Below are 23720 nucleotides of genomic sequence, written 5' to 3' on the forward strand. Positions count from 1 at the left end.
ACGTTTTCTCACGCGTGCTTGTTCCTGGAGCGGCCTTAAGAGATGCAAAGGATGCAGCTGGAATGAACAAGCACCTGGTGATTCAGCCCAAAAGAGACTGTGGGAAACAACCCCGGAGTGGAGGGGAGGGATGAGCAGCCCAAGGCGCAGCGTGGCATTGGAGTGAGTTGTCCGAGTCTCAGGGGATGAGTGGTGCTGGGCAGCCGTGCCATTTTTTGTGGCAATTATAACAAAAAAAGGGAGTGTAATTGCTAACCTGCATGCTGTAAAGCAGAGAGGTCACTCGAGGTAAATACTTGATTTGTTTTCTTCTGGTTAATTTTTCCTGTTTGTCAGGATACATCTGCTATGAAATCGTATAGTTTGGATTACATTTCCCACATGGCTCTCAGGGACCAGCTGCTTGAGGACCCCAGGCTTCATTTTTCCTTTAAATAAAAGCTTCCTGCTGCATATCCCGGAGTGTCATTTCTTGCTGGGGGTGTTCCTGGCACGGGGCTTCCAGTAAACAAACCCTTGGGAAAAAATCTTGGCAGGTGGTGGCATCCTCAGCGCAAGGGCTGCCATGGCACAGCGGGTGCCACCAAGCATCTGCTGAGCTGCTGCCGTCGTAAATCTTTGCCAGACCCTTTGCCTTTCCACAGGGAGCATCTCTGGCCCCTCTCCACACAAATACTGACACATGTACTCCCTGCACAGAATTAATTGCGGCTCTGGGGCTGACCCGCTCCACGGAGGAGCCGTTGTCGGCCAGATGACGTGGCTAAGGAGGAGCATTTTCACCTAAGACACACTAATTTTTATCATTGATGTCTCATCTCATGTTTATTTTAGATTCCTGTGCGGTAGCTGCATGCACGCTCTTAAAAATGCATTATTGCACGTTATTTGTCCTCAAAAGGTCCATTAAGGGAAGGGCAGCTGTTCCTGCCGGGGTGTGATGAGGGGGCAACAGGCTTGCGTTGCAGCAGAGAAGGCTTAAAACCAGCTCTGTCAAGGCATCGCACGTGCTTACCTTTCACAAAGGCTTCGCTTTACCAAGCTAGAGCTGGCAGATGCCAGAAATGTAGTGGATCAGTTCAGTGAACGCTGCTGGTTTTCCGCTCTTGCAGGGTCCCTATTCTTTATTCTCTTTAATCCTCCGAGCTTCCACCAGCGTGTTTGTAATCTAGATACAGGGGTTCTTTATAATTGCTGTCACGCTGCTTGTGCGACCGTGCAGGCACCGTTTGTTCCGAACGTCCCCCAAATTGTGCTGACCTCTCGTTTTTCCCTAGGTGTGGCCCATCAGTGTTATCACGGCTTTATCAAAGCGGTGCAAGAAGGAAATATTCAGTGGGAGAGTCGCACTTACCCCTACCCCGGCACCCCCATCACGCAGCGCTTCTCGCACAGTAAGTAGCTGCCGGGAAAAGCTCTGATTTGCGACGGGAAGCTGCAGCCGAGGGGTTCGCGCTGCGTCGCTCGGGATCCGGCGGCGCCGCACGTGCCTGTCGCTGCGGCGGAGTTTCAACCCGGCGGTGTAACACGCGGCTTTGCCAGCACCAGCGTTTGGCGCAGGAATTCGGTAGCTGCTTGTCGTGGTTGTTGCCTCGTCGCCCCTAGGAAGCGTTCGTGGAGCTCAGGGTGGGATTTTGCCTTTCTGGGTTTGCCGATTTTACGCTTCTTTCCACGGCTCCCCTGCGAGTCTGAGCCTTGTGTCCTCTTCCACAGAACCCTCACTCGGCAGCGACTTGGGGCTGGTGGCTGGCAAAGCCAGGGAGTTTGCATCCCCGCAGCACCCCGGGGTGTGTGCTGGCTGCTTTTACAGCAGACCATCTTCTACATCTGCGAGTAATATAATTTGGAGCGTGGCTTGCTTCAAAATAAAGCAGAGCTGCACGTGAGAAGCAAATGCGTTTGCTGATAAAGTAAGCAATTCAGTCGACAGGGCTTAATGTATGGGTGAATTTTTGCCCTGCTTCCAAGTTTCTGGATGAGAACAGAAAAAGCGTTGAGGGAAAGAGACTTAAAACTTGTAATTTGTACTGCAACAGCGTCGAGCTGCCTCACCCTGCTCTGCCAGGCGACGTAGTCAGATGTGACAAAAATTCAGTCCTTGTGGCTTCGTCACTGGGTCCGAGCCCTCCCGGAGGTGGTTCTTCCGAGGAGCGAATTGCAGTTTTCTGCAGGTAAATAAACACTGGGTAAGCCATGCAATTCCAAGAGCAAGCAGGCATCAAATTTTCATATTCCCAGCTAATAACTGATGAAGCAACTGATGCGCAGCGTCCTGCCAGGACAAGTCCCGGAGACACTGCGGGAAGCTCTGGGGAAGTCATTGTGCTCTTAAAAGATTTCCTTGTCCTCCTAAAGAATAAAAAAGGCACCGCCGTTCATAGCTTGTTTTTAAGCAACCATGTTAGTAAAGTGCTTATTAATGACTTGTAGATTTGCATGTATCTTCCCTTCAGTTTTTGCAGCCTTTCTGCAACTGGTGAGCTTTGAAGTTAGCTAGAAATTACCTGAAAAAGGCCCAAATATTGCGCCAAAGACTGCCATGTGCTCTTTAACTTACTCTGCTGCCCACTGGGGGCTTCCTCTGAGTGTGCTGCTGTTACACTTGATCCAAAATGAGTTGTCTTGTTAAAGCCACTGCTCTTGGAGCATGTAATCTGTATTAGCCTCGCTGTTTGACAGCCTCCTGGCTCTGGTCAGCCCTCGGTCGCTACGGAAGCGTTATTAATGCACTTTATGCACAGAAAGCTAATCTGGATTAATTTGTTTGCTGACTTAAACTGATTTTTTTAAGCAGTTCTCCAGATCTGTGATATCTGCTTTCCCTACAGCAGTGTTGCGTGTTTGTGGGTGGATTCCAATACTAAACTGAAGCTACAAATCATTAAAAGCAGGAATTCAAACTGAATCTCTAATGACCTAAAATACAATGCAGTGAGCCAGGGTGAAGCAAGCACAGGAGGTTTGGGGGGGGGGGCGTGAGGGAGGACTCACAACCCCCTTTTTTAGGTTTTGTGGGAAGACATCATCTACCAGGCACGAGTCATTTGAAGTCAACAGGCAACGGTAGCTGGCATCAAAGCAGCGGCTCGGGCTATCTCTCTTCCCAGATTTGTTAAGAAATATCCCAGAAGTGCTCGTACGGAGCATCAAAGGACGAGCGAGAGAATTTTAAGTAGTTAGAGGTCACTGTGTGTTCTGTCAGTTCTGAAGGGAGTAATAGAAAAACTGTTTGATAAGGAGTAATTAATGGCAGTCGCTGTCCTCTGGTGGGGAGGGAGCGGTTGGCGAGGTCTTTGATCAGACAGCTGATAACTTTATGGATGGGCTGTAGCTTTTCTAAAGGATTGGGCTGAAGCTGCAGAACGTCGTACAATACCAAGGGTGCTATTTTTTTTTTAGATACAAACGTACAGGAAGAAATACTTCACCCATCAGCGCGTATATAACGTTATACACCAGGTAGACCGTTTGCAGTAACCTCTCATTCTTTTTTAGCCCTAACACACAAGCCTACAGATACCATAGCAGGGCGGTGACTCATGAGGTTAAATAACCGGCCGCAGTCAGAAAGCGATGGCAGAAGGCGCAGGAATGCAGAAACGGAAAAGCAGCAGAGGAATGCCGACCGTTGTGCCAGAAATATTGATCCTTTGAGGGAAGAGGGACTAATTTTAAATACTGATTATTTTTTTTCCCTGCAGTCTGGGGAGCATGGCACCAACGCGATGACTAATTAAAACAATTTCGTGGGTTTACCCTGAGAGGTAAAAGCTGGAATGTTGTTTGTTTTACGGGATGGGCCGCTTTTCTACCGGAGCCGTGGCTCTCCCGTGTCGCCCAGCTTTGCTCAGCGTACCGCTGCCTTTTGGCTGCGCTGAGTCCCTGCGCTGCAAGGAGCAGCAAAACAGTATTTTAGGGAGTGAGGAGATACCAGTGGGATTTTTTTTCTTCTCCCTTGGGGACGTGGAGAGTTGGGCTTTCCGAGCTCTGGTGCGTTTCTTTATCATGCCGCAACTTGCGGCGCAGTCGGTGTAAACAAGTGTGCCAGCCAGCAGGACCGGGCACTTTCATCTGCAGCCCTGCCTCCTCGGCGCCGCCGCCCCGCCGGCTCGCCCGCCAAGCGCGGCTGGGCGCGGAGAGCTTGCCTCCACACCCCAGCCCTGCGCTGGGGGGAGCGGTGCCAGCAGCTCAACGCACGATGCTCGCAGCCTCGGCTTGGCAGGGCCCTCCTGGGAACGCCGACACCCGGGGCGGGCAGCCTTTCTCCGCAGAGCTGCTTTCAGCCCAGGGCCGCGCAGCAGCGGGATTTCAATAGCCAAGCTGACTTTTTCCCGCCGCCCCCCCACCTCTCCAATGGGGAAGACAACCTTTGAACTTGGATGGGTTACTTTATTTGATGTACTCAAAGTTGAAAAAGTCAGTGCCCTTTAATTATCACCGAGGGCATGTGCTTTGCGTTCGGTTTTCCCATCCCAGCTGATCTTTCTGTCGGTTATCGTGCGCCTCGGGTGCTTCGTTGGGCAGCGTGGAGGGAAAGCAGGAATGCGTTCGAAACAAGCCAGCTCTGGGGTTTGGGTGGGTATCAGGGTCTTCAAACATCGGAAATATTTAGTCTCTTCAGTAACAAAGATGCCATTTCTGCAGTACTGAAACTCTGGGGGGCACTGAATTTTTCTGGGACTTTAAAAAAAAAAAACCAAAAAAAAACCCAAAAAAAAATCCATCCAGTGTTTTCCACCCAAAAAAGACAGGCACCAGCAACTCACGCCCTCCTCCCGTGATTTATTCTACACCTTTGCAAGGCTGGTATAAACTGGAGTTTTCACTCATGCCTTTTTCTTTTTTTTTCCCTAATTTTTTCCCTCAAACTCACCCATCTTCCCCAGCTTCAGAAGCTTTAAATGGCTTGCTAAGGAGAAGTCAGCAAGCTCGGTTTAAATTATTTTGGTCTAGGATTAAAATACATGCCGTGCGGACGTCATGGTGCCTGGCTGGCTGGCCTGGTTTTTGAATCCAAATAGAGGAGAAGAATGCTGCCACCCCCCCTCAATAACAAAAAATGAGCTGTGCTGCGGTGTGAAAGCTGTGCTTGCCAAGGGTTTGGCGTGGGGAGGAGGTAAGAGGCTCTCGACCTGTCATGGTTGAGGTAGCGATTAGATTTCTAAGGAAACTAAACCTTTCAAGAACGGTTAAGGAGAAAAACCGCAGCCCTGCTCTGCACCAGGTTTTAATTGCAGGTGCTTAGGGTGTGAAGTGCTGGCTGGTGCCTTGCTGGGTGGAGGTGACGCTGCAGCCTTCAAGGGTTCTTACTGTGTCAAAATGGTACAGGGTTGAATCTTAAGGAGCGGGTAAAGCTATAAAAACGCTCTTAATCGTTATTCCTTCCTCGATCCTATCCCGGGTAAACCCACTGCGCCGCTCTTTATGTATCTTCCACCCCAGACAGGGCTCCGAAGCGTCGTGCCGTGGCGTACGGGTGTGTGTTATATTAGTTCTGAGCTGGAGACAGCTCAGTTGCATGGAAGGACGTCGTGTGGATGCACAGGGGGGAGAGCTGGGTGGTCTCACCCTGCGAGCACATCCCGTGGCTCCAGCTCCCTCTGTTCCCGCTGTGCGGTCAGCAAAGCGCCCTGGACTTGTCACTAAAAGCCCAGAGCATGAGGGCTGCTGGCTTTTCCATCGGGGATCTGCATGACAAGCCCCAGGTCAGACAATGGGACCCTCAGCAGAGGCCACCGGGCATCCTCGTGTCCCCCTGCTGAGCCACGGCGTTGTCTGCCGGGGCTGGAATGCGCCAGGCTACGGCGCTGGGATTCGTTCGGAGCGTCGAGATGGATATCGCTGCTTACGGACGGGCGGGCTGCCCTCGAGAGCTCTGTCACGCTGGAAATACGTACCTCCAGCCCGCGAAACTGGGGCTGCGGGGCTGGATCGCTGGAAACTGGGGACGTGCTTGTACCGGTCTAGAGTGAAGCTGGAAGCCGGGACTCCTCGTGGGGGTTTGCTCAGAGTCGTTTGCTCTTGCTACCGAAAGTAGGTTATCAGCTTTTCACTCCAGATGCTCCTTTTTCAGGCATTTTTTTCTTCTATCTTGCTGCTGTATCAAAAAGAAAAAAAGCCTTTATGTCTGCACGAGCTCCGGAGTAGCCCTGTGTGCTGTCAGCTCGTCTGAATCTGTTTCTGTTTCTTGCCTGGTGAACAGTTGTGGGCAACGTGCGATGGGGAGAGAGGGAAGGACCGGTGCAGCTCGCACCCCTGCCCTGCATCTACCTTGGCTTTTGCTTCAGCACAGGGTAAATATTGGTGCTTTTTCTCAAAGCTGCTGTCCTTGCGTTCTAATCCTTCGTCTCATCGCTTCCCTTCGGCGGGTTATTTACGACGGCGCGTGGGCCTCAACCTGGAGATGCTCCGTGGAGGAGCTCCTGCGTAATCACAAGTGCTTCTCGCCTCCCTCTCAGACCCAGGGCCAGATGCTGCCCTGCGCCCTGGGCTGCCTGCCTGAACTTCAACTTTTCCTCTTGCTTTATGTATCGCTTATCGTCGCTTATCTTGCTCCCTCCGAGCCCCGGCTGGTGCCCTTCAGTGTTCCCAGAGCATAAAACACTGCAGCTTCCTACTATGCACCGGTGCCCGTGTGCGTGGATATGATTTATTGTGGGTTTTTCCCCTCGCTAGACTTGATAATAGATGCTGGGGAGGCCTTGCTCATGTTGAAAGGGTGGATATTAGATGTTTATGACTTTTCTTGAGGGTGCTTGTGTATGAAGTTGGTCTTTACAGAGAGACATCTCGGTTCTAAGCAGGATTCAGGCAGTGAGTCCTCTTTGAGACAAGTGCCAGGGTGACGTCTGGTTCCTTTTTGGAAAGAAATTGGGTACTTCTGGCTTTACCTAAATACAGCCAAGTGGGTAGGTATCCAGCTTGGAGCCTGCTGCTCCACTGGCTGGTGCGAGGGGACTGCATGCAGGATTTAGTGGTTTGGGTGCATCCATACGTGTGCTGCTGTGAGTTCCTGGTGTCTGGAGACCATTAAATGTGACCTGGGAGATGCAGTAACGATCAGAGCAATGCCCTGACGGACAGATTGAGGCTTCAGAAACAAACCTGTCCTTCCTGCCAGCCACACTGTAAGTTTTTTACCAAAGCTCTGGGGGAAGAAAGGGAAGAATTTGACAGAAAACCCAAGAACTGAGATTTTTTCAGGCAGTCAGGTCAAGAGAGGATTGAATTTCAAGCACGTTGCCATCACGCACAGGTCAGCGGAGCAGACAGCACCCGGCTGATCGGAGCGTGCGGCTGCAGAGGAACCTGCTGCCCATCACCCAAACGAGCCCAGGAGCTGAAGTCACCTTCCTTCCTCAATCCCTGCTTGCAAATTGAGGAGCTGGCGTGAGTTTGTCTGTCAGAGCTGCTGCGAAAGGATGAGCTTGCTCTTCCAGCATCGCCATCGGGCGCTCCTTCCGCTTCTCTTGAGTTAGGCAAGAGGTGGAAGAGATGCCGCTGCCTTGCAGTGATCTCAAGGACGTGCAAGGCGAGGGGTTGTCGTACGAGGTCAACGGGGCTCGTTGTGTTTGAGGAGGGAAACGCAGAAATTGGGAAGTCCTTTTTGTAATGGCGGAGGTTTAACTTTCCGTGCGCGTTTGAATCTTGCTCGTCCTCCAAGGCAGATAAAACTGAACAAGTCGTCTCTATCTTACGTTTAATTCCCTTCGGGACAGAGGTGCCTGGGTGCCACAGGACACTAACTGCCAAAGGCAGGTGCTTGGTGGGTTTGGTTGGGTTTTTTTTTTTGCTGCAGAGTTTGGGTTGGGGCCAAAAGCTCTTTATTTCTCTGGGTATCTTTGAGGGGTTGGCAAGTTTCATGTTCCCTCCCCATTCCCCATCTCGCTGCCTAATCCTTTCCCATAAGGAGCAACAGGAATGCTCACGTAAGGTGCGTGTTTCAGGGGCGTTTTTCTGCACTGAAATAAGGTGAAATACCATCAGCTTTAGAGAAGGAGAGTGACCAGGTCTAGGTACGCAGCCCCGTTTCTCAGTCTGATGTGGAGACCCTACAAACTGTGCAAACTAGCTTAGAGAAGGTAAGTGTGCTGAGTGTGTTAATCGTAGCTAATCTAATTAACTGCAAGCTTCTAAGGCAGCTTTCTTTGCACTTTCAGGAGCAGCTCTGCTTGAGGGGATAATCGTCTCGGAAGGTTCTTGCTGGAGGTTTACGCTGCTCAGGGATACCCCTAAGCTGGCCCATGGTTTTATTGAAGTCGGGGCAGCTTGTCTGCTTGAAACCTCAGGGGAAAAGAAAAGGATTCTTTTTTTTTTTTTTTTTTTCCCACCCAAAAACGTGAAGTTCAGAGAATTGGCTAATCTGTGTGTTTGGGTTTTTTCCCAGGTGCGTGTTACTATGACGCGAACCAGTCGATGTACGTGTTCGGTGGCTGCACGCAGAGCAGTTGTAACGCCGCCTTCAACGACCTCTGGAGGCTTGACCTGAACAGCAAGGAGTGGATCCGGCCCCTGGCATCAGGTGAGAGGTGGCAGATGGGCGACTTTATCAAACCTTACCTTGTCCTCAGGGCTGGCTGCTCGGAGTCTGTATTTCTCGACGTGTTTTATCGTTATCTGACTGGTTTTCAGGTTAGATCCTTTTTTTTATTTGCTGCAGAACGTGCGTGTTCTTGCGCTTGCAGCGCCGCGCTGGGTTGTTTCTCTTTGTCTGGAGCAGCTGCTCGGTGCTGGCTCGTGCTGTGCAAGGTGGGTGACGCTTACCTGCGGTCACAAGAGCCCGTGTTGATGAGTCGTTGTCCCAGAGCTGAGATTTTATGCATTTTTAATAACTTTGGTAGCTGCCACTTTAGGTATTTTGAGGAGTGGAGGAGACATGCCCGTGCGGGCTACCCGCAGCAACCGGGAGAGCGTGGGAAACCAGGTACATTCCTGCAGTCCACGCTCTCTGAGCAGGGCAGGAAAATGCCACAAATGATTTCCCACACTGGTTTTCATACTCAAAACGTCACACTTGGCCTGCTTGTTTTCCGTATATTTCTGAATTTAACTTAAGATAACTTCGACAAAAGCAGAATTGAGGGAAGCTGTGGGGGCCGGGGAGGTAATCGGTATTAAACTAGCCATTGCGGCAAAAGCTTTGCGTTTAGCAGAGTAGGAAGAAGGAAAGGAGCTCAGCATCCACCAAGTGCTCCTTGCTGACTTGTCTGCTTGGGTGCGGGCTCCCTCTGACCCTGCTTCGTGTGCTCCGAGTATTGTGGATTACTCGGCTGTTGTTAAAGTTGTATTTTCTTGTCTGACTTTCTTATACGAAGTCCTCCAAGATCTAAATGTTTCTGCATACTGGGAGTTGGTCAGGTGTCACGTCACTCAGCGTGTAACTTGGTGCTTGATGACCCCTTGCTGGATGTCAGTCTGCCCAACTCTTAATGTTTTGATTCGATTTTTGCATCTGCACCTCCGCTCTATGATGCCTACAGGTGAGAATTAAGCAGTCACGGGCTTAAAATGGAGGAAGAAAACAAATAACAGCCTGCACGTATGTGGAAACCGGCTCTCGCTCTTCCTCCTTCCCTGCCGTAGCGCTCTGCCTCTGCTCAGGGGTGGAGAAGAGGCCCTGGGTAGCATAAACAGGATACTGGGTGATGCAGACCTCTGCTCTGACCCAGGACATCTATTCTTGCAGCCCAGCGAGTTCTTCCGTCGCATTGAATGCGGGGCACGACTCGCAGTCGCGCTAACGAGCCCCGGCCGCCGGCACCCAGCTCTGCTCAGTCACTCTCTTGGTATTTCGCAAAGGCGAATTCCCACTGCCTTACTAACAAATAACACTTTGAAAAGAACGAGTCCTGTGGGAATATGTGTCAGAGTTAAGTCCCATGGGAAGATCCCCCGAGGAAATACTTCTGCAGGCTGTCATGAGCGCGTGTAGCGAGATGGGATCGCAACTGAAACTTCAGGCAGCCTCACCAAACAGAGAGCGCTCTTGTTCCTCTGTCTGCAGAGGAGATGAGTCACGCCGCGCTTGTGCCGGTGGTGGTTTCTTACACTTAGCTGCTTTTTTTTTCTTTTACTGCCCTTAACCAGAGGGTTGGCACCCGCTGCCTGGGAAAGAATAGTGTCTGGAGGGGGCAAAAGCAGAGCTTTGAAACTCAAGAGTCAGGTGTAAATAAGGCAGGAGGGATTTTTATTTAATTTTTTTTTTAAAAAAAGAAGAGCTGATGTTGATTGATTAACACTCGCTCTGTGTGCAGGCTAATTGCTTGTGGAGGTTGAGGAAGAATTCCCACACCTAGCCCCACGGATTCTGGAGGATAGATCTTGCTCCAGAGTGAGACGGCGGCTTTTCCAAAGGCCAGCTCTTGCTCAGAGAAGTTTGGTCACGCTCTGCTTGTGCCCTCCTTAAGCGTGGGCATCTTGTCTAATGAGACCTGGGTAGGGTTGCCTGAAGGGAGCGGGAGTGTGGTGGTGCCAGGGCCACGCTAAATGCCTCGTATGCAGCTCAGGTGAGCTGAAACAGCTTCATCCCTTTCCCCTCTCTGAAGGGCTTTTCCAGGAGAAAACACCCTATTTTTGTTGTTGTTTGTTCATACCTGTCTTCGTTTGGCTTTTCTTACTTGCAGGCATTAGATGACATCAGAGCTGGATAATTCATCTCCAGCCTGAGCTGCTGCACTTCATCTGGGAGTAAATATTTAGCCTTCAAAGAAATAATTGGCCCGTGTTTCTTTCGTCTCGGAGACGGAGGAGGGAGTTAATTGCTTCAAAAAACCCTAATTTTTGAGGTTTCAAAGTATTTTTTTGCTTAGATCTAAAACAATGGCATTGACTTTCTACTTATTAGGCTGGAGCAGAACAAGAGAGTTAATACCTCGCTTTTATGTAGTGCTTTTTACTGGTGGGGCTTAATGCTCTACAAAGCAGGATCTCTATTTTAGGAACGTGAACAGGAATGCCTCTAAACTCTTCTCCCTCAAGCTCTTCTGGCCACTTTGGAGCTACTTTCCACCTCCTCTGCTCCCACATACAAGTCTTGCTGGAGCAGGAGGGGAGTGATAATTAATGGCCTGTATTATGTGGGAAGCCTGCAATGTTATTCCAGGGTAGGTGGTCCCTGGGAGGTAGGTGCCTTTCTCCATGTGTTGGGGATGCTTTCTTTGCCTTTATTTGCATAATTAATCTTTGACTTTTAGCCTGTCTGCACAGAGGAGAACCTGATGGAGGACTCGAGGTGGTTTACACCAGAGTCTTGTTTATCCAGCTAGAGGCAAGGGTTAGTCCCGACTCCCCTGTTAGCTCAAGCTGCAGCACGCCGCTCTTGCAGCGCGGGCGCAGGCGGGATGACTTTGGCGGCGCTCGGCCTCTCGTGCTCCCCAAAACGAGCTCTCGTGCAGCTGAAACAGCCAGGGAAAAAAAAAAAAAAAAGCCAAAAGCCATTTGAAAAGGAGACTCGGAGGTCCTAGTGCAGTGGGTAATGCAGGAGCTGCCGGTGGTGAGGGCTTTGGTGTGGGGTTGCTGGCGCCCGGAGTTGGCTCACCCAGGATTCGGCCCTGGGTCTGCTGCCCTGGTGCCAGGGGAGGTTTGTCCCAGTTCCGTGCAGGTCTGTGAAGGCCTCTTGATGAGATCCCTTCCACCTCCGGGCGAGGAAAACGGCTGGCAGGTCCTGGGAGAGGCTCGGTCTCTGCCGTCAGCCCTGTCCCAGGCCCTTGACCGGCATCTGTGTCTCCCGTTCGCGTCATCCGCAGGCTGCAGGGGATAATTTACAGGCAGAATTGAGAGCGTATCCCCAGGTAGTTATCCTGGCCTGCCTGTGCCGTTCCAGACAGTGTGTTTCTGCAGACTTTCTCCCTTCCTGTATTCGTTTGTATTCCTCAGAGCCCTGAACTTGGCCTCCGTCTGCCAGAACCGTACACTAAACTGGGAAATACCTTTTTTTAAATCGGAGAGAAAAACGACGGTAGTTTCACCCGTGCTCCCAAGGGCTTATGGGACAGAGGTGGAAAGCTTTTTCTTTTGAAAACCAAACCTTTCACTGGGCTTATAAAATAAGGAATGACAATATAAAGATGAGGTCTTTGCAGGGAGAGGAGCGCTAGCTGGAGTCCTACGGGGTCTGCCCATCCTCCCTGTTGTTTCAGCTTTACCATCCTCAGCCAAGCATGATCCCCCTCCTTTTTGCTACCGTCCTCCCTACAGCTTCCCAGAGAGCTGGACAGACCCCAGTCTGTCCCCCTCTTGTTGCAGTGAGTTTTCCCACTGCCAGGCCGTGCTATCCCACTCTGATACCAGCGGAGTTCAGGAGACCTGCAGCTCCGCTTCTCCTGTTTGCTGCGCAAAGGCTCACGGTGCGGCCGGCCCTGCGGCCCCCCTTCCGCTGCCGGGGCGGTAGAACACCCCAAGACTTGTTTCCTGGTGGGTTTGTCTCCCTGCAGCCATGCTGCATTTGCTTTTGTTGGGGAGATGGGAAAGCTGCTAATCTCTTTCTCGGGATTTCGGGATAAAAACAGGCTTGGAGGCAAAACTCAGTCGTTAGATGCTCTGGTCCTCTCTGTCCGTGTTAACGGTGTCAAGACCTAGCGCCGTATCGGAGCAGCAGATCCTCCCCACTTTAGCCTGAAAATGAGTAGAGACCTTCAGCCTGAAGTTTGCACTTAAAACCTCCTGGGTAGCCTTAGCACGACGCAGTAAGTGTGCAAAAGCTCTCTCCCACGTCGGTTTCTCTTGGCTCTGTTCTTCTCCCGGGTCCCCTCCGTGCTTTGACTGGGAGCTGCTGGAATTTGAGGATCAGGTTTCCCCTTGTGAGCTGAGGGGAAGGTGCCTTTGATGGTGTTGTGTCAACAAAACTAACACCCCAAAGGAGGTAGGAGAGACTCTGCTGTCACCTGCCCGAGGTGGTTATATCAGATGTGGTCCCCCTGAAATGGGAGGGAAAGAGAAACCTGCCCGTTAGTCGTCGAGCGCGAGTGGAGCGGTTTGCCCTTGACGAAGCTGTGCAGAAACCTTGCCCCAAGCGAAAAAAAAAAGCCCTGTTTTCTTCATCATCTTCTAGAAAACAGCGGCAAGTTTTCAAAACAATTGGCCAAGTTTCATAATCCTGGTGCAGATCCGGAGCGAGCTCCTTGTTCGGGGCCTCCTCGGCGATGGGAGGAGCTGAAAGGAGCCGTGAGCCGCAGCGAAGGACTGGACTTGCCGAGGAAGGGACATGGGTGTGCAGCTGAGAGCCAGGAGACATCCAGCCCTCCGCAGCCACGGATCGGCGTGGCCCCTTCGTGCGTGGTGTAAATAACTCGCAGGACTGACGGCTGCAGGGCAGCCCAAGGGATCGATGGGCTTTCTAAAGGGTGTTAGTGGAAACCTTCTGCACTTGGATTTAAACCCCACCGTGTCTGAAGATCTCCTGAGACTGTGCAGGTTGTTCCGTCCTTGGTTGGTTTTGGCATCTTCTTTGTTCTGAAGAGCAGGAACCAGCTGAGACTCGTTACTGAAATGCTCTGCCCTGACCCTGAATTGCAATTCTTCTCTTCCCATTGCAGAGTGACTTGCCTTGCGGTAGCGTAGCGAGCGATCTAAGGTACATCCTTGCTTTGGGGATTAAAAAAACCCACAAAATCCTGACCTGGCCATGCTAGTAGCCTCTCTAGAGCAGCATTTCTCAGTCTCTGGACTGCTGCCGGTCCCCAAGACACCACTTATGAGGTGTTTCTTAGCAAAACAACCACATTCCCACGTACCCGAGGAAGGAAACCGGGAGAAGCAGGTTTTGAAAATAAACTTTCAAAATTTAGCCCAACTCGTTTCCACTTACAGCCCTTGAGGGGAGGGCTGCGAAATGCTCTCGGTGTACCCGTGTGTTCCCGAGCTCGGTGCGGTGCCGCACGGCCCTCTTTAATTGAAGGCACACCTAACTTTTTAATAAAACCTTGGGATCACCTTGAGCACGCCGAAGCCATGTCATAGCTGCTGGCATCCTGGGAATCAAAAGGAGTGAAAAGCTGATACCTGGCACAAAATAACATCCCTAATTATGACTGCGGCTCCTGGCTGCGGGTGTCTGATCCTTCAAAGTAGAGCAGGTTGATGACACGGATGGAAATCCCTTGCAATACGTACGGTGTCTTTCTGCTGTTGTAGTCTTGAACAAAGCCTGGAAGAGAGGAAGATTTTTTCCCCAGCTCTTTTCCTGATCTGGTTTGTTTTTTCCTTGTTGCCCTTGGAGTTTAGTAGCAGTAAGGCATATTTCTGCCTTCGCAGAGATAAAACTTTCCGTGTTGCCATCAAAAAATCCTGGACTTTCCCACCACGGTCAAAATGCCCTTTGAGCCCTCAAGCCCAGAGTGACTTGACCCCATTGGAAACTCTGCCTTAATTCCAGTGAATCTGCTGCCTGACCGGAGCTTGCTTATCACACAGCTGATTTCTGCCCTTCTGAAACAAACCCACGAGTTTCTGGCCTTCGTTCTGTGCCATCCTTTGGGGCAGAGGCTGTTGCAGCACAGGTTGCTTGGAATTCCTTCCTTCAGTTTAAAGATACTGGGGTTTTCCCCCTCTCTGGGCTCATAGGTTTACAAGGAGATGAGTAACCACTCCTGCAAAGCGGTACTAGGGTTTGACAGCCGTATCTTCCAGCCTGGTGGTGTCCTCTCGGGCTGGGAGTGGAGGAGTGCTGAAGGATGAAGCCTTCCTGAAATTTAAGCTGCGACGCAGAAATAAAAAGGCAAAGTGCATCTTTGGAAGAATCCTGGTCACTAGAGAAATCTAGCTGGTGGTACATACAGCAACGCTGCAAAGCGCAGCGCACCGAGGTTGTCCCGAGGCAGGGATGTGGGGCAGCAGCCTGCGCCTCCCAGGTGAAAACTGCATCCGTGCAAACCTTAGACACTTTATATTGCGAAACACCACGTTGCAGGGAGCAGGTTTGCTGCGTTTGGAAACGGCAAGCTACGCCCTGCGCTCTGAAGGGAGCAACCTCCTTGAATATAGAGCTCAAACTTTATTGCTGTCCTTCCAGAGAGCGAGCCCTGGGCTTGTTTGGCAGGCTCTGAGCTCAGGTGTTTCTCGGTGCCTTTCGGTCCCTCAGTCTGTGCGAGGCAGACAGGATGCTAATTTGTTCCTTTCTTCGCTTGGGTGGTTTTGCAAAATGTCTCTAATGAAATTTGTATTCTTAAATATGAAATATTTCAAGGGCAAGAGATGAAAAATCAGCAGGTGAAGGGTTTTTTTTGGTTGGGTGGTTGTTTTTCTTTTTCCAAAAGCTGTGACACCTCGTTGGGAAAGCACCATTTGTGCGTGGAGGGCTGGTTTCCAGGAGGTTAATCCATCGCTGTTTGGCTTTGAGAGGATTGCTCCACAGCGGTGATGAGAGGCGTAATCTGAGTGGGTTTAGGCTGACACCGCACATCTCCGCTCCCTTTGAGTTGCCGGGCCCTGTCTTCCTCGGTTCTTGTGGCCTCTCTGGCTGTTTGTGTTTAACCCCTGAAAGCTTTGTGTCCTCTGGATCCGTCACCTTCTGAATCACAGTCGTCCAGCACCGCTGCTTGTGTGCAGGGTAGCTCCTGCCCCTCGCCATGGACACCCTGCCGCGACTGACCCAGCAGAGCCGCTGGATGAATTACGCCAGGGACGCAGAGGGTAGAAAACCCGCGTGCAAACGGGGCGTGCGCTCTGCTGCTCGCAGGGATCTGTCCTGCAAAGGCCTTCGCTGAACGGGGCAGGGAAAGCCAAAAGACTCCCCTCCTCTTCACCGGAGTCTGTACGGCTCTTGGAGGCTTTCTGCCTGGGAATCTGCTCTCTGCCAAAAAAGCACCCGCTTGGAGAAAGCGGTTGTTTAGATGCTTCAGAAGTAAAAGCCCTTAAACTCTTCAGCTGGTCAGCGTGATGGGAAATGGATGTGGATTTACCACTACCAGGGTGAAAAATATACCTGTGCCTCGGCTGCTTGAGCACCACATCTAAAAACCATCTCGTCGTGTGGCTTTCTCCATTCCTCCTTCCCCCGATGGCCCCTTGCCCCAGCTGACGCTGAGTAAGTCATCCTTATCGATGCACCCAAGCTGGGTTCCTGTAGCCTTTCTGATTGTTCCCAGTACCCACAGAGGTCATAAAGTCACTCCATAACTTTGTTCCTCTCTCACAGCTTGAGGGCGAGAGGCAGAGTCTGTTCAGCAATTAAAATAAGGAGTGGTGAGGACTGGTCCTCACCTTGTCCGCAGGGACACCGGGATGCTGCTGCCGTCGCCTCTGCCGCGTCGGTGTGCTTGGCACCAGGAATGCGGCGCCGGAGGCGGGTGGGAATGGCTTTGAAGAAGCCAACTCGCCCGCCCACGGAGGTGGGAACGGGCACAGGACTCGGGGCTGGCAGCAGCACAGCCAGCTTGCGTCTAGGGAGCTGTCACGGTGGTGCTGAGCTTGGTGAAGGTGGTTTTACATCTACAGGCCAAAGCAACTGGTGGCTTCTCTCTCCCATTCCCCGCTCTCGGTGCGCCGTTGCAGCTGGAAGTTCAGCAAATTTTTATCTGCAGATGGAACATAGTGGGGAAAAAACAGTCCCTGCTGTGGGAATTCGCTCCTCGGAGCGATGGCTCGCCTGCTGTCGTCAGCAGGTCAGCAAGGCACGTCTCTCTGACGGTGGCGCTTCCGCAGGGAAAGATGCTTTACCCCTTGGATGCCCTTCTGTCCTGCCTCGGGCAGTTTGGCCTGACATGGCAGGAATATGGTGGGGGCCAGAACGGAGGGGACAATGCAAGAGAGGAGGGAGAGAAGTGATGGGAAATGAACGTTTGAAGCGATGATCTGGTTTTCCTCTTGTCTCAGCACAGGTCCAGGGACTTGTGGTTCCCTTTAAGGCAAGGGAAGAGCTGAGCGTCTGTACGGCGTGCAGAAACGGAGTGGGGCAGGAGGAGATCCCGTACATCCATTCATCCTTGAGCCCATGGGTTTGTTTTGGTCCAAAGGATGCTGGATCTCTTTCATGGACATCTCTGGCGTGGAGGACCTGGGACAAGAAGAAACAGCCCTGAAAGAGGGGAGCTGGCTTTTCTTTCCCTTCCTTGTTGCGCTTCGCAGCTCACTGGCTGCCACCCCTTTTGCTTGTGTTCGAGAGGAGACACCCAGCTGGTCAGAAGAGCTGCCAGGGATTTTTTAGGAGCACTTGCTCAAATGACCTCACCGCAGTAAAACCAGCAACCGTGCCTGTCTGATGGAGCAAGAGGCTTGATAAGGAATGGTTTGGTAATGCTCTTGTCTCCTGGACGATGAGAGGTAGAGGGATTTATTCAGGATTTTAAATCTGCCTGTATGGCATTCGTGTCTCTAGCAGCTTTCTTGTCTCTCTGTGTGGCGAGCCTTTCTTAAGACACTACCGGCGTGGGTCGAGCAGAGCAGCATGAAAAATAGCTTGTTGCTTTAACCCTGTCGGATTTAGCTTCTCAGAGAGAAGCTCCCTGGGCACAGATCCCACCAGAGATTAACGGAGGAATTTTTCCCACTATCATCTTTATCAGCCTCTGGGATGGATGTGGAGAATTTTTAGCCTCCCTAGTCCCTGTTTGCGAGGCACAAAGGTAACCTCCAGCAGGGCCGGGGCGGCTGGCCGGCCAGGGCTGGCTGATGCTCGCTGCTTTTCAGCGTGGTGGGTAGTACACGCTCATTTTAAACATGACCCTCAGGCCATCTGAAAATATTGCTGACGAGCATGCTCTGCCAAAATTGGGGAAAACTATTTGCAGCCCTGTTGGTAAATAAGAAGTCCACGTTCTGCAAAAATAGGTCCCTGGGGTTGGGAGTCCTTATATAGGCAACTAAGGAGTTGTGTCTCGATGGTGCTGAGCATCCAGTAGCTCCCAAGGAGTTTGGAGACTTGCGGAGGTCTCTCACATCTGAGGTTTGGGTGCCTGCTGTTGAAATGATGAGTAGGAATCTCTCTCCTGTAGTGCTCCTTGCTCCGCCTTGGAAAACCAGCGCTTGGAGAACGATTTGCTTTCTAATGGCCTGTGATCTTTCAAACTGGTGCTCCCCTAAGCAGAAATTTTGCAAGAGCTTTTTATTTTTTTTCTATAGGGATTTTTGTGTTTTCCTTTCAGGGCTCTGACTTTTTCCTGACACTTGATTTCACAGCCCTGCGGAGAATTTAGTTTCTTGCGGATATCTGCTCGTCTGAGTTTGGCTGACTTGAGCCAAGGTATTTGCCAACAGTCAGGAGGCCTCGAGAGCAGCCAAGACATCTGTGAAACCTTCTCTTTTATTTCCTTTTTGGGAAAGGAGGCTTAAAAATATGCAAACGGGCACCCGAGCCACACATAGTGGTTGTTTACATTGGTGTTGTCTCAGATATAATTAAGGCATTGCAGCAGGGGGGAAGCTGATAGCCTGACCGGCTCCTGCCTGAGGCTGGTGCTGTCAGCCCTTGGCGAGAGGCGCAGGAGGTGCCGAGGTGTGCCGAGGTCTGTCTGACCCCCAGCTCCCCGGTCATTTTAGAGCGAGTCGTTTCTTCTCTTCCTGGGGTCTCTTACGGAGCCTTCCCTCCTCGGCAGGTGCGTTCGCCTTCGGGGGCAGCTCCGGTCTGGGGTCAGTGAAACCAAACCCCGCTGGATAAGTCTTGGCAGCTGGGAAGGAGCTTGGAGGAGCCTTCGGAAAGGTCCTGCGCGGAGGCTTGGGGCAGGCTGTGCTGACACCTATCGGCAGGAGCTCCTTCCGAGGCATCCCAGCCAGCGGGCACGCGTCCCAGCTCGAGGTTTGCCGCCTTTAAGCTGATGCTGCTGTGGTACCTTTGCATTAAGGACCCCGTCCACCCCAATTACGTATGTAACGCTCGGGATTAAATACACAATATTCGCTGTACGGTGAATACCCTGGCCAGCCTGACGTGCTTCCAAAGACGTTAAATCCTCGCAGCCTGTTTTTATATCTTTCACAAAAGCATCTGCTGTAAATCTCCTTAAATCTGGGAGGCACGCGGGGTGACGAAGCACTAGCTCATGCTTGTCTGCCGTCCAAAAGGTGAATATTTATTCCTGACATGAAATATTCAGCGGGTTTGGCGTTAAGCGCCTGATTTACCGGAACGAGGGAGAAAAGCGCGCTCCTGGTGTGAAGAAAGCGTAGTGCGGGAGCCACTGGCTTCAAAATGAGCGTAAGGGGGAGGACAGCAAGTGAGGGAAGGGCTGGTTAAAAGGAAGATGCACAGAGCTGGGCTGGTTAAAAGGAAGATGCGCAGAGCGAGACTGAATATCCCTTCGTGTGTTGTACTGGGGCTTTCACCTGCTTTTCAGGCAGATATTGGGTTTTCAGTCAGTAGCTGCGTTTTCTTTGCAGCCAATTTCGAGACGAGCACAGCCCCCCCCTCTTCCCAGCGCTGAGCTTTTTGCACTTACTCAAGTCGACTTTTCTGCCTGTGCCCACAGGACACTCTTTAGAGGACAGTTGAGGTTGGTTTGGATTTTTTAGCCCCATGGTAGCTACAACCTCACCAAATTATACAGCAGCTATTTCCTGAAACACCAGTAATTTGGGGCTTCTCCGACGTCTGCGCTGCCTCTGCCGCCTCCCTCGCGCTGTGGCAAACGCAACGGGAGCGTGACTTGAGCGGAAAGCGCGGAGCTCAGCAGAGCCGGGGCGCGCTCCTCCGCTAACCCGCGCATACCTCGCTCCCTTCCCTGCAATTAGCCGGCTGTTACGGCGCTGTGCAGCCTGATGCAGCAATTCCTGCCTCCCCGTTTGCCTCCTGGAGGGGAAGGCAAGTCGCAGGAGCTGATCAACCCTTTCTCTCCAAGCGCTGAGCTCTTTTAATTAGCATCAGAGCTGTTTTGTGTAGGATGTCAGACTGTTACTCAAATCACTTGAAAGTCTGCAGGGTACGGTATCACTGAAGGGGAAAAAAACCAAGTATGAAAGCAGAGAGAGGTGGGTCGCTGGCTCGTTTGGATTCCACCCACCTAGAGGGAAAGGCAGCTTGTGCAACAGCGGCGCCCTTTGCCGCAGGGCCAGATTTGCATTTCCCAAAACCAGGCGAGATGATTGCGAAGGGGGATGTGGGGTGAGCTGCCCGTGAGGAGTACTCAGCACCTTGGAGTGATGCTGTCAGTGAGAACCGCTCGGGAGGGACCCTAAAAAAAGCCTCTCCTGCAGCATCGAGGTGCATGAATTGCAGCGATCCTCGTTTTGCAGCTGTGAAGAGATAAAGGGGGCAAAGCCCCGGAGCGTTCTGGCGCTCCTGTCTCGCTGCTGTTTGCTCAGCTTGCTGTGTAAGGACATTTTTGCTGAGCATTAGCACGGAGTGACTCAGTAATCCTGTTGCACAGGGTTCAGAGGGCACTGCCGCTCCCTTTCGACAGCTTTATCGGGCTCGGAGTCGCAGCATGTAAGGGTTTAAAAAAAAAAATAAATGACTGTGACATTGCAAAAGCTTGGAGGTGACTTATCCTCCCCAGTGGGGATTTCTGCCTCCACCTTGTAAAGGTTGCAAGAAACCAGCCCTTTGGTTCAATGCCGTGGGTTCGACCGGGCTTGTACCGTGAGCCTGTGTCACTGTAGGGTGGAAATTCAACACTGAGAACACAGCAGAAAATTTTTCTGTCTGTAAAAATCAGGGGGCTGCTGTGGTTTGGTTATGTACCCTCCCTAACTTGCAAAAAAAAGTCTGCAGGGGTGCACAGATACTTTCCCCCCGCACCTAAGAGGCATGTTGCAGGCAGCAGATATACGTGCCTGCAAAGATTTTTGTCTCCCTGTTGGGTAGGCAAATCGAATCTTGTTCAATTTTTCTTTAAACTCTTGCAAAGCTGAATTCCTTTCTGCTTGCAAGCAAGGAATTATTTTATTTTTAAGCCAGATTTGAGGGAACACTAAATCACATGTGGCTTTGGGAAGGGGAAAATGATACTTTCCTGGCTCTTAAAAGCTTTAAGGTTTAGGTAGACCCAGTCAAAGCCTGTCTTGAAAACATTTGTAATCCCAGTGCCCTGCTTTGAATGTCTTGGGGATAAAACCAGGTGAATGTCAGATGCTGGATCCGGGGCAGCCAGCTGTCGAGCCCTAAATGTTGACGTTTGTCTTAGGGAAAGAGCCAGCGTGCCGTGGGGACGTCCGCTCTCCTCATAGGAGCTCTCCTTTGGCGCTACCCAAATCCGATGCTCATGGTGGGATTACCGGGGTGCTCATCCTCTGCTGGTCACGCCGATTCTGGACTTGCCGGCTTGTCGTCTTCCCTTTGGGAAGCCTCGCAAACTGCTGGCAGGGGAAAAGCTTTTGGGCAAATCTGCAGACTGCTGCGGAAAAATCCCGGCTGGCCTGGGAAGCAGAGGGATTTATTATTTTTCCCCTCTGTGGCTTCCCCTCCCACCGAAGGGGAAAGATTTGGGGATTTTACGCTGTCTCATGCAAGTTTGGGATGGACCTTCGTGTGAACGAGTGTAGTCGAGGTAATCCCTCGGCTGGGGTCGGTGGTGGGGCTGGGCTGGATGAGGTTTCCAGGTTAGGACCCGTGTTTTGGCGTCTTTAAGTCTCTGCCGGCCTAAAAGCCAGGCTCGTAACTCCAGAGCGAGCACCAGGCTGGCTGCTGCTGGGCCGTCGGAGGCAGCGCAGCAGGTTTCGCCCTCCGCCAAGCCGGCGGGGAGAGCCCGAGCTCCCCATTTCGCCTCCTGCTCCCCCAGAGACGTGCACGGTGTAAAACAGCCGGCTCCTGCCACGAGGAAAGGTCTGAGACGGGGCTTTTGTAACTCAGAGGCAGAGTGCAGTGAGTCCAAGCTGTCCTTTTGGCCTCGTTTCTGCTGTGACAGCTGGGTCTATTTTTTTTTTTCCCCCCAGGAATTTGCTTTTTTACCACTTCTTTTTGACTCTCGTTAAGCAAGACAAGCTCCTCGGGGTGAAATCCTGCAAAACTTTTTGTTCCTCTGCAGATGGGTTGTACTGAAACGCTCTTGACTTTCGCAGAGGTACAAAACATTTAGGGAAAACCAGCCCTGGTCACCAGCAAATGCTGCTTTTTGTACCTGACTATGCAGGTTCAGCGTCTCCCTCTGGCTTTTTCTTTGGGTTTATGATGTGCTCTGTTGATAACGTACCCACCAAATTAAGCGTGTCCTTGTGATGGGACGTAATTTGTTGAACAGATGTAATTTGTTCGTGGGGAGAGGCTGGCTTTGGCGGGCGGCTGCCGTGTTTCCAGCGTGGCTTTAGCCACAGCGGAGCAGAACCATTGTCTTGCCCCTTTTTTTTTTGCTGGTGCAGGTAGTGGCTGTTAGCCCCGAGCCCTTCCCCGGGGCGGTTTCCTACACCTTTGGTGTGCAGATTGCGGGTGGCTTTTGAACCTGGGAGCTTGGCTTCCTTTGCGCCTTGAAAGCCACTGGCTGCTGGACCGAGCTCGCTTTGGGATGGGGAAGGCAGCGATGGCCTGGATTTGTTTATCCTGACGTTTTTGTGTCGATTGGATCGGCTGGCGAGGACCGTGAGCAGCTCACTGGAGTCATAGGGAGAACAACATCATCTCTGCTGGGGATAAGGCAGCTTGAGAAATCCAGCAGATCCAGCCATAGCAGCTCCTGCTTGTTATTAGTGGCTCTTGTCTTATCTATCTACAATTCCCCCCAATTCATCCCCTTGACACGACCCTAGAACTCTTTCCATACCTTAACCTTCCCCCCAAGATGGTGCAAACCCTCGGCTCTGCTCCAGTGCATCCCTTTTACGGTGTTTCTCCACACGATACTGATCCTTTCATCTGGGTGATCCCATCAAATCAGGCACCACGTGATTTATTTCGCCCCCCCCCCCAACTTCATTTTTATTTCAAGCTCCACTTGATACTCGTTTTCGGAGTTGCTCGGGGCTGTGCCTGCCGTAGGTAAAAGGCTTGTCTGGAAATTCGTGTTACACGTGCCCTTACAGCCAGGCGTTTCTTTTGTGGTCGCTGAGCTCTGCGTGTGCAGCTCCAGTTGCATTAGAGGGCTGAATAAATGGGCTTTAAAAAATGCTTATAAGGACAGATCCTAAATAGATAGCATCCAGAGCTCGTGTCAGAAGAGATCAGAGGCTGGCATTTCTCTTCCAAACATCCGTGGAAGCCAGAGATCTTTGTTTGTTTGTTTTTTGAGAAGTATGTATCTGCTTTGCAAGCCAGGAAAATCCATCAACTGGAAAAAAAATAGCTCGGACCACCTTTTAGCTGCTCATCCCGGCTGAATAAACAGCGTCAGCTGTAAAGAGATGTTGCCTTCTATGTTTAGGAGTAGTTAATTGTGCTGCACCCTCTGCGCGCTTGGATTTTTATCCCCAAGGAAAGATCATCTGATTATCGGGCTGGATGGTGTTATCGGGGCGTGGAGCTTGGAAAGCCAGCCAGGAAGAGCCCTTCCTGACCAAGGCAGCAGTTGAAACCAGTGCAATTAGCTAACGACGTTCTTCTGCAGGCCCTTTGGTCCCTGGTGAGGAACAGAAGCCTTTTCATTTGCAAGGGTGATCCCAGAGAGGAGGAAGCCCTCCCCTCTCGAGTACGGTCCTGCCAGCCTTTGAAACGCCGCTCGGCCCAGCCTCCAAAGGGCTCGGACTTTGAGCGGGTCCTTACGGGGCCCCACGTAATGGAGCCCGTGTCCCTTTGATGTCCCCGCTGCCCTCCCTGCGCTCCTCCGCATACCTGGGACCTGAAGTCACAGAGGCTGCCGGCCACCTTCCCCCTCCGCCTGGGCAGGGCGGGCCTTGCTCTGTCTCCCTCCGGGTGCTCCTGCCCTTCC

General features: G+C 51.7%; 1 protein-coding gene across 1 annotated transcript in view; it reads left to right on the forward strand.

The window, feature by feature from the left end:
- Nucleotides 1-23720, forward strand: part of FBXO42 (F-box protein 42) — a 37871-nt gene that overhangs the window by 5316 nt on the left and 8835 nt on the right. Inside the window, exons 3-4 of the mRNA XM_086475971.1 lie at nt 1278-1394; nt 8387-8521. Coding sequence (XP_086332097.1) covers nt 1278-1394; nt 8387-8521 — 252 coding nt within the window. The remainder of the gene's footprint in view (nt 1-1277; nt 1395-8386; nt 8522-23720) is intronic.

The sequence above is a fragment of the Leptosomus discolor genome, chromosome 20 (assembly GCF_034619465.1).
Source record: "Leptosomus discolor isolate bLepDis1 chromosome 20, bLepDis1.hap2, whole genome shotgun sequence".
In the NCBI taxonomy this organism is placed as follows: Eukaryota; Metazoa; Chordata; class Aves; order Leptosomiformes; family Leptosomidae; genus Leptosomus; species Leptosomus discolor.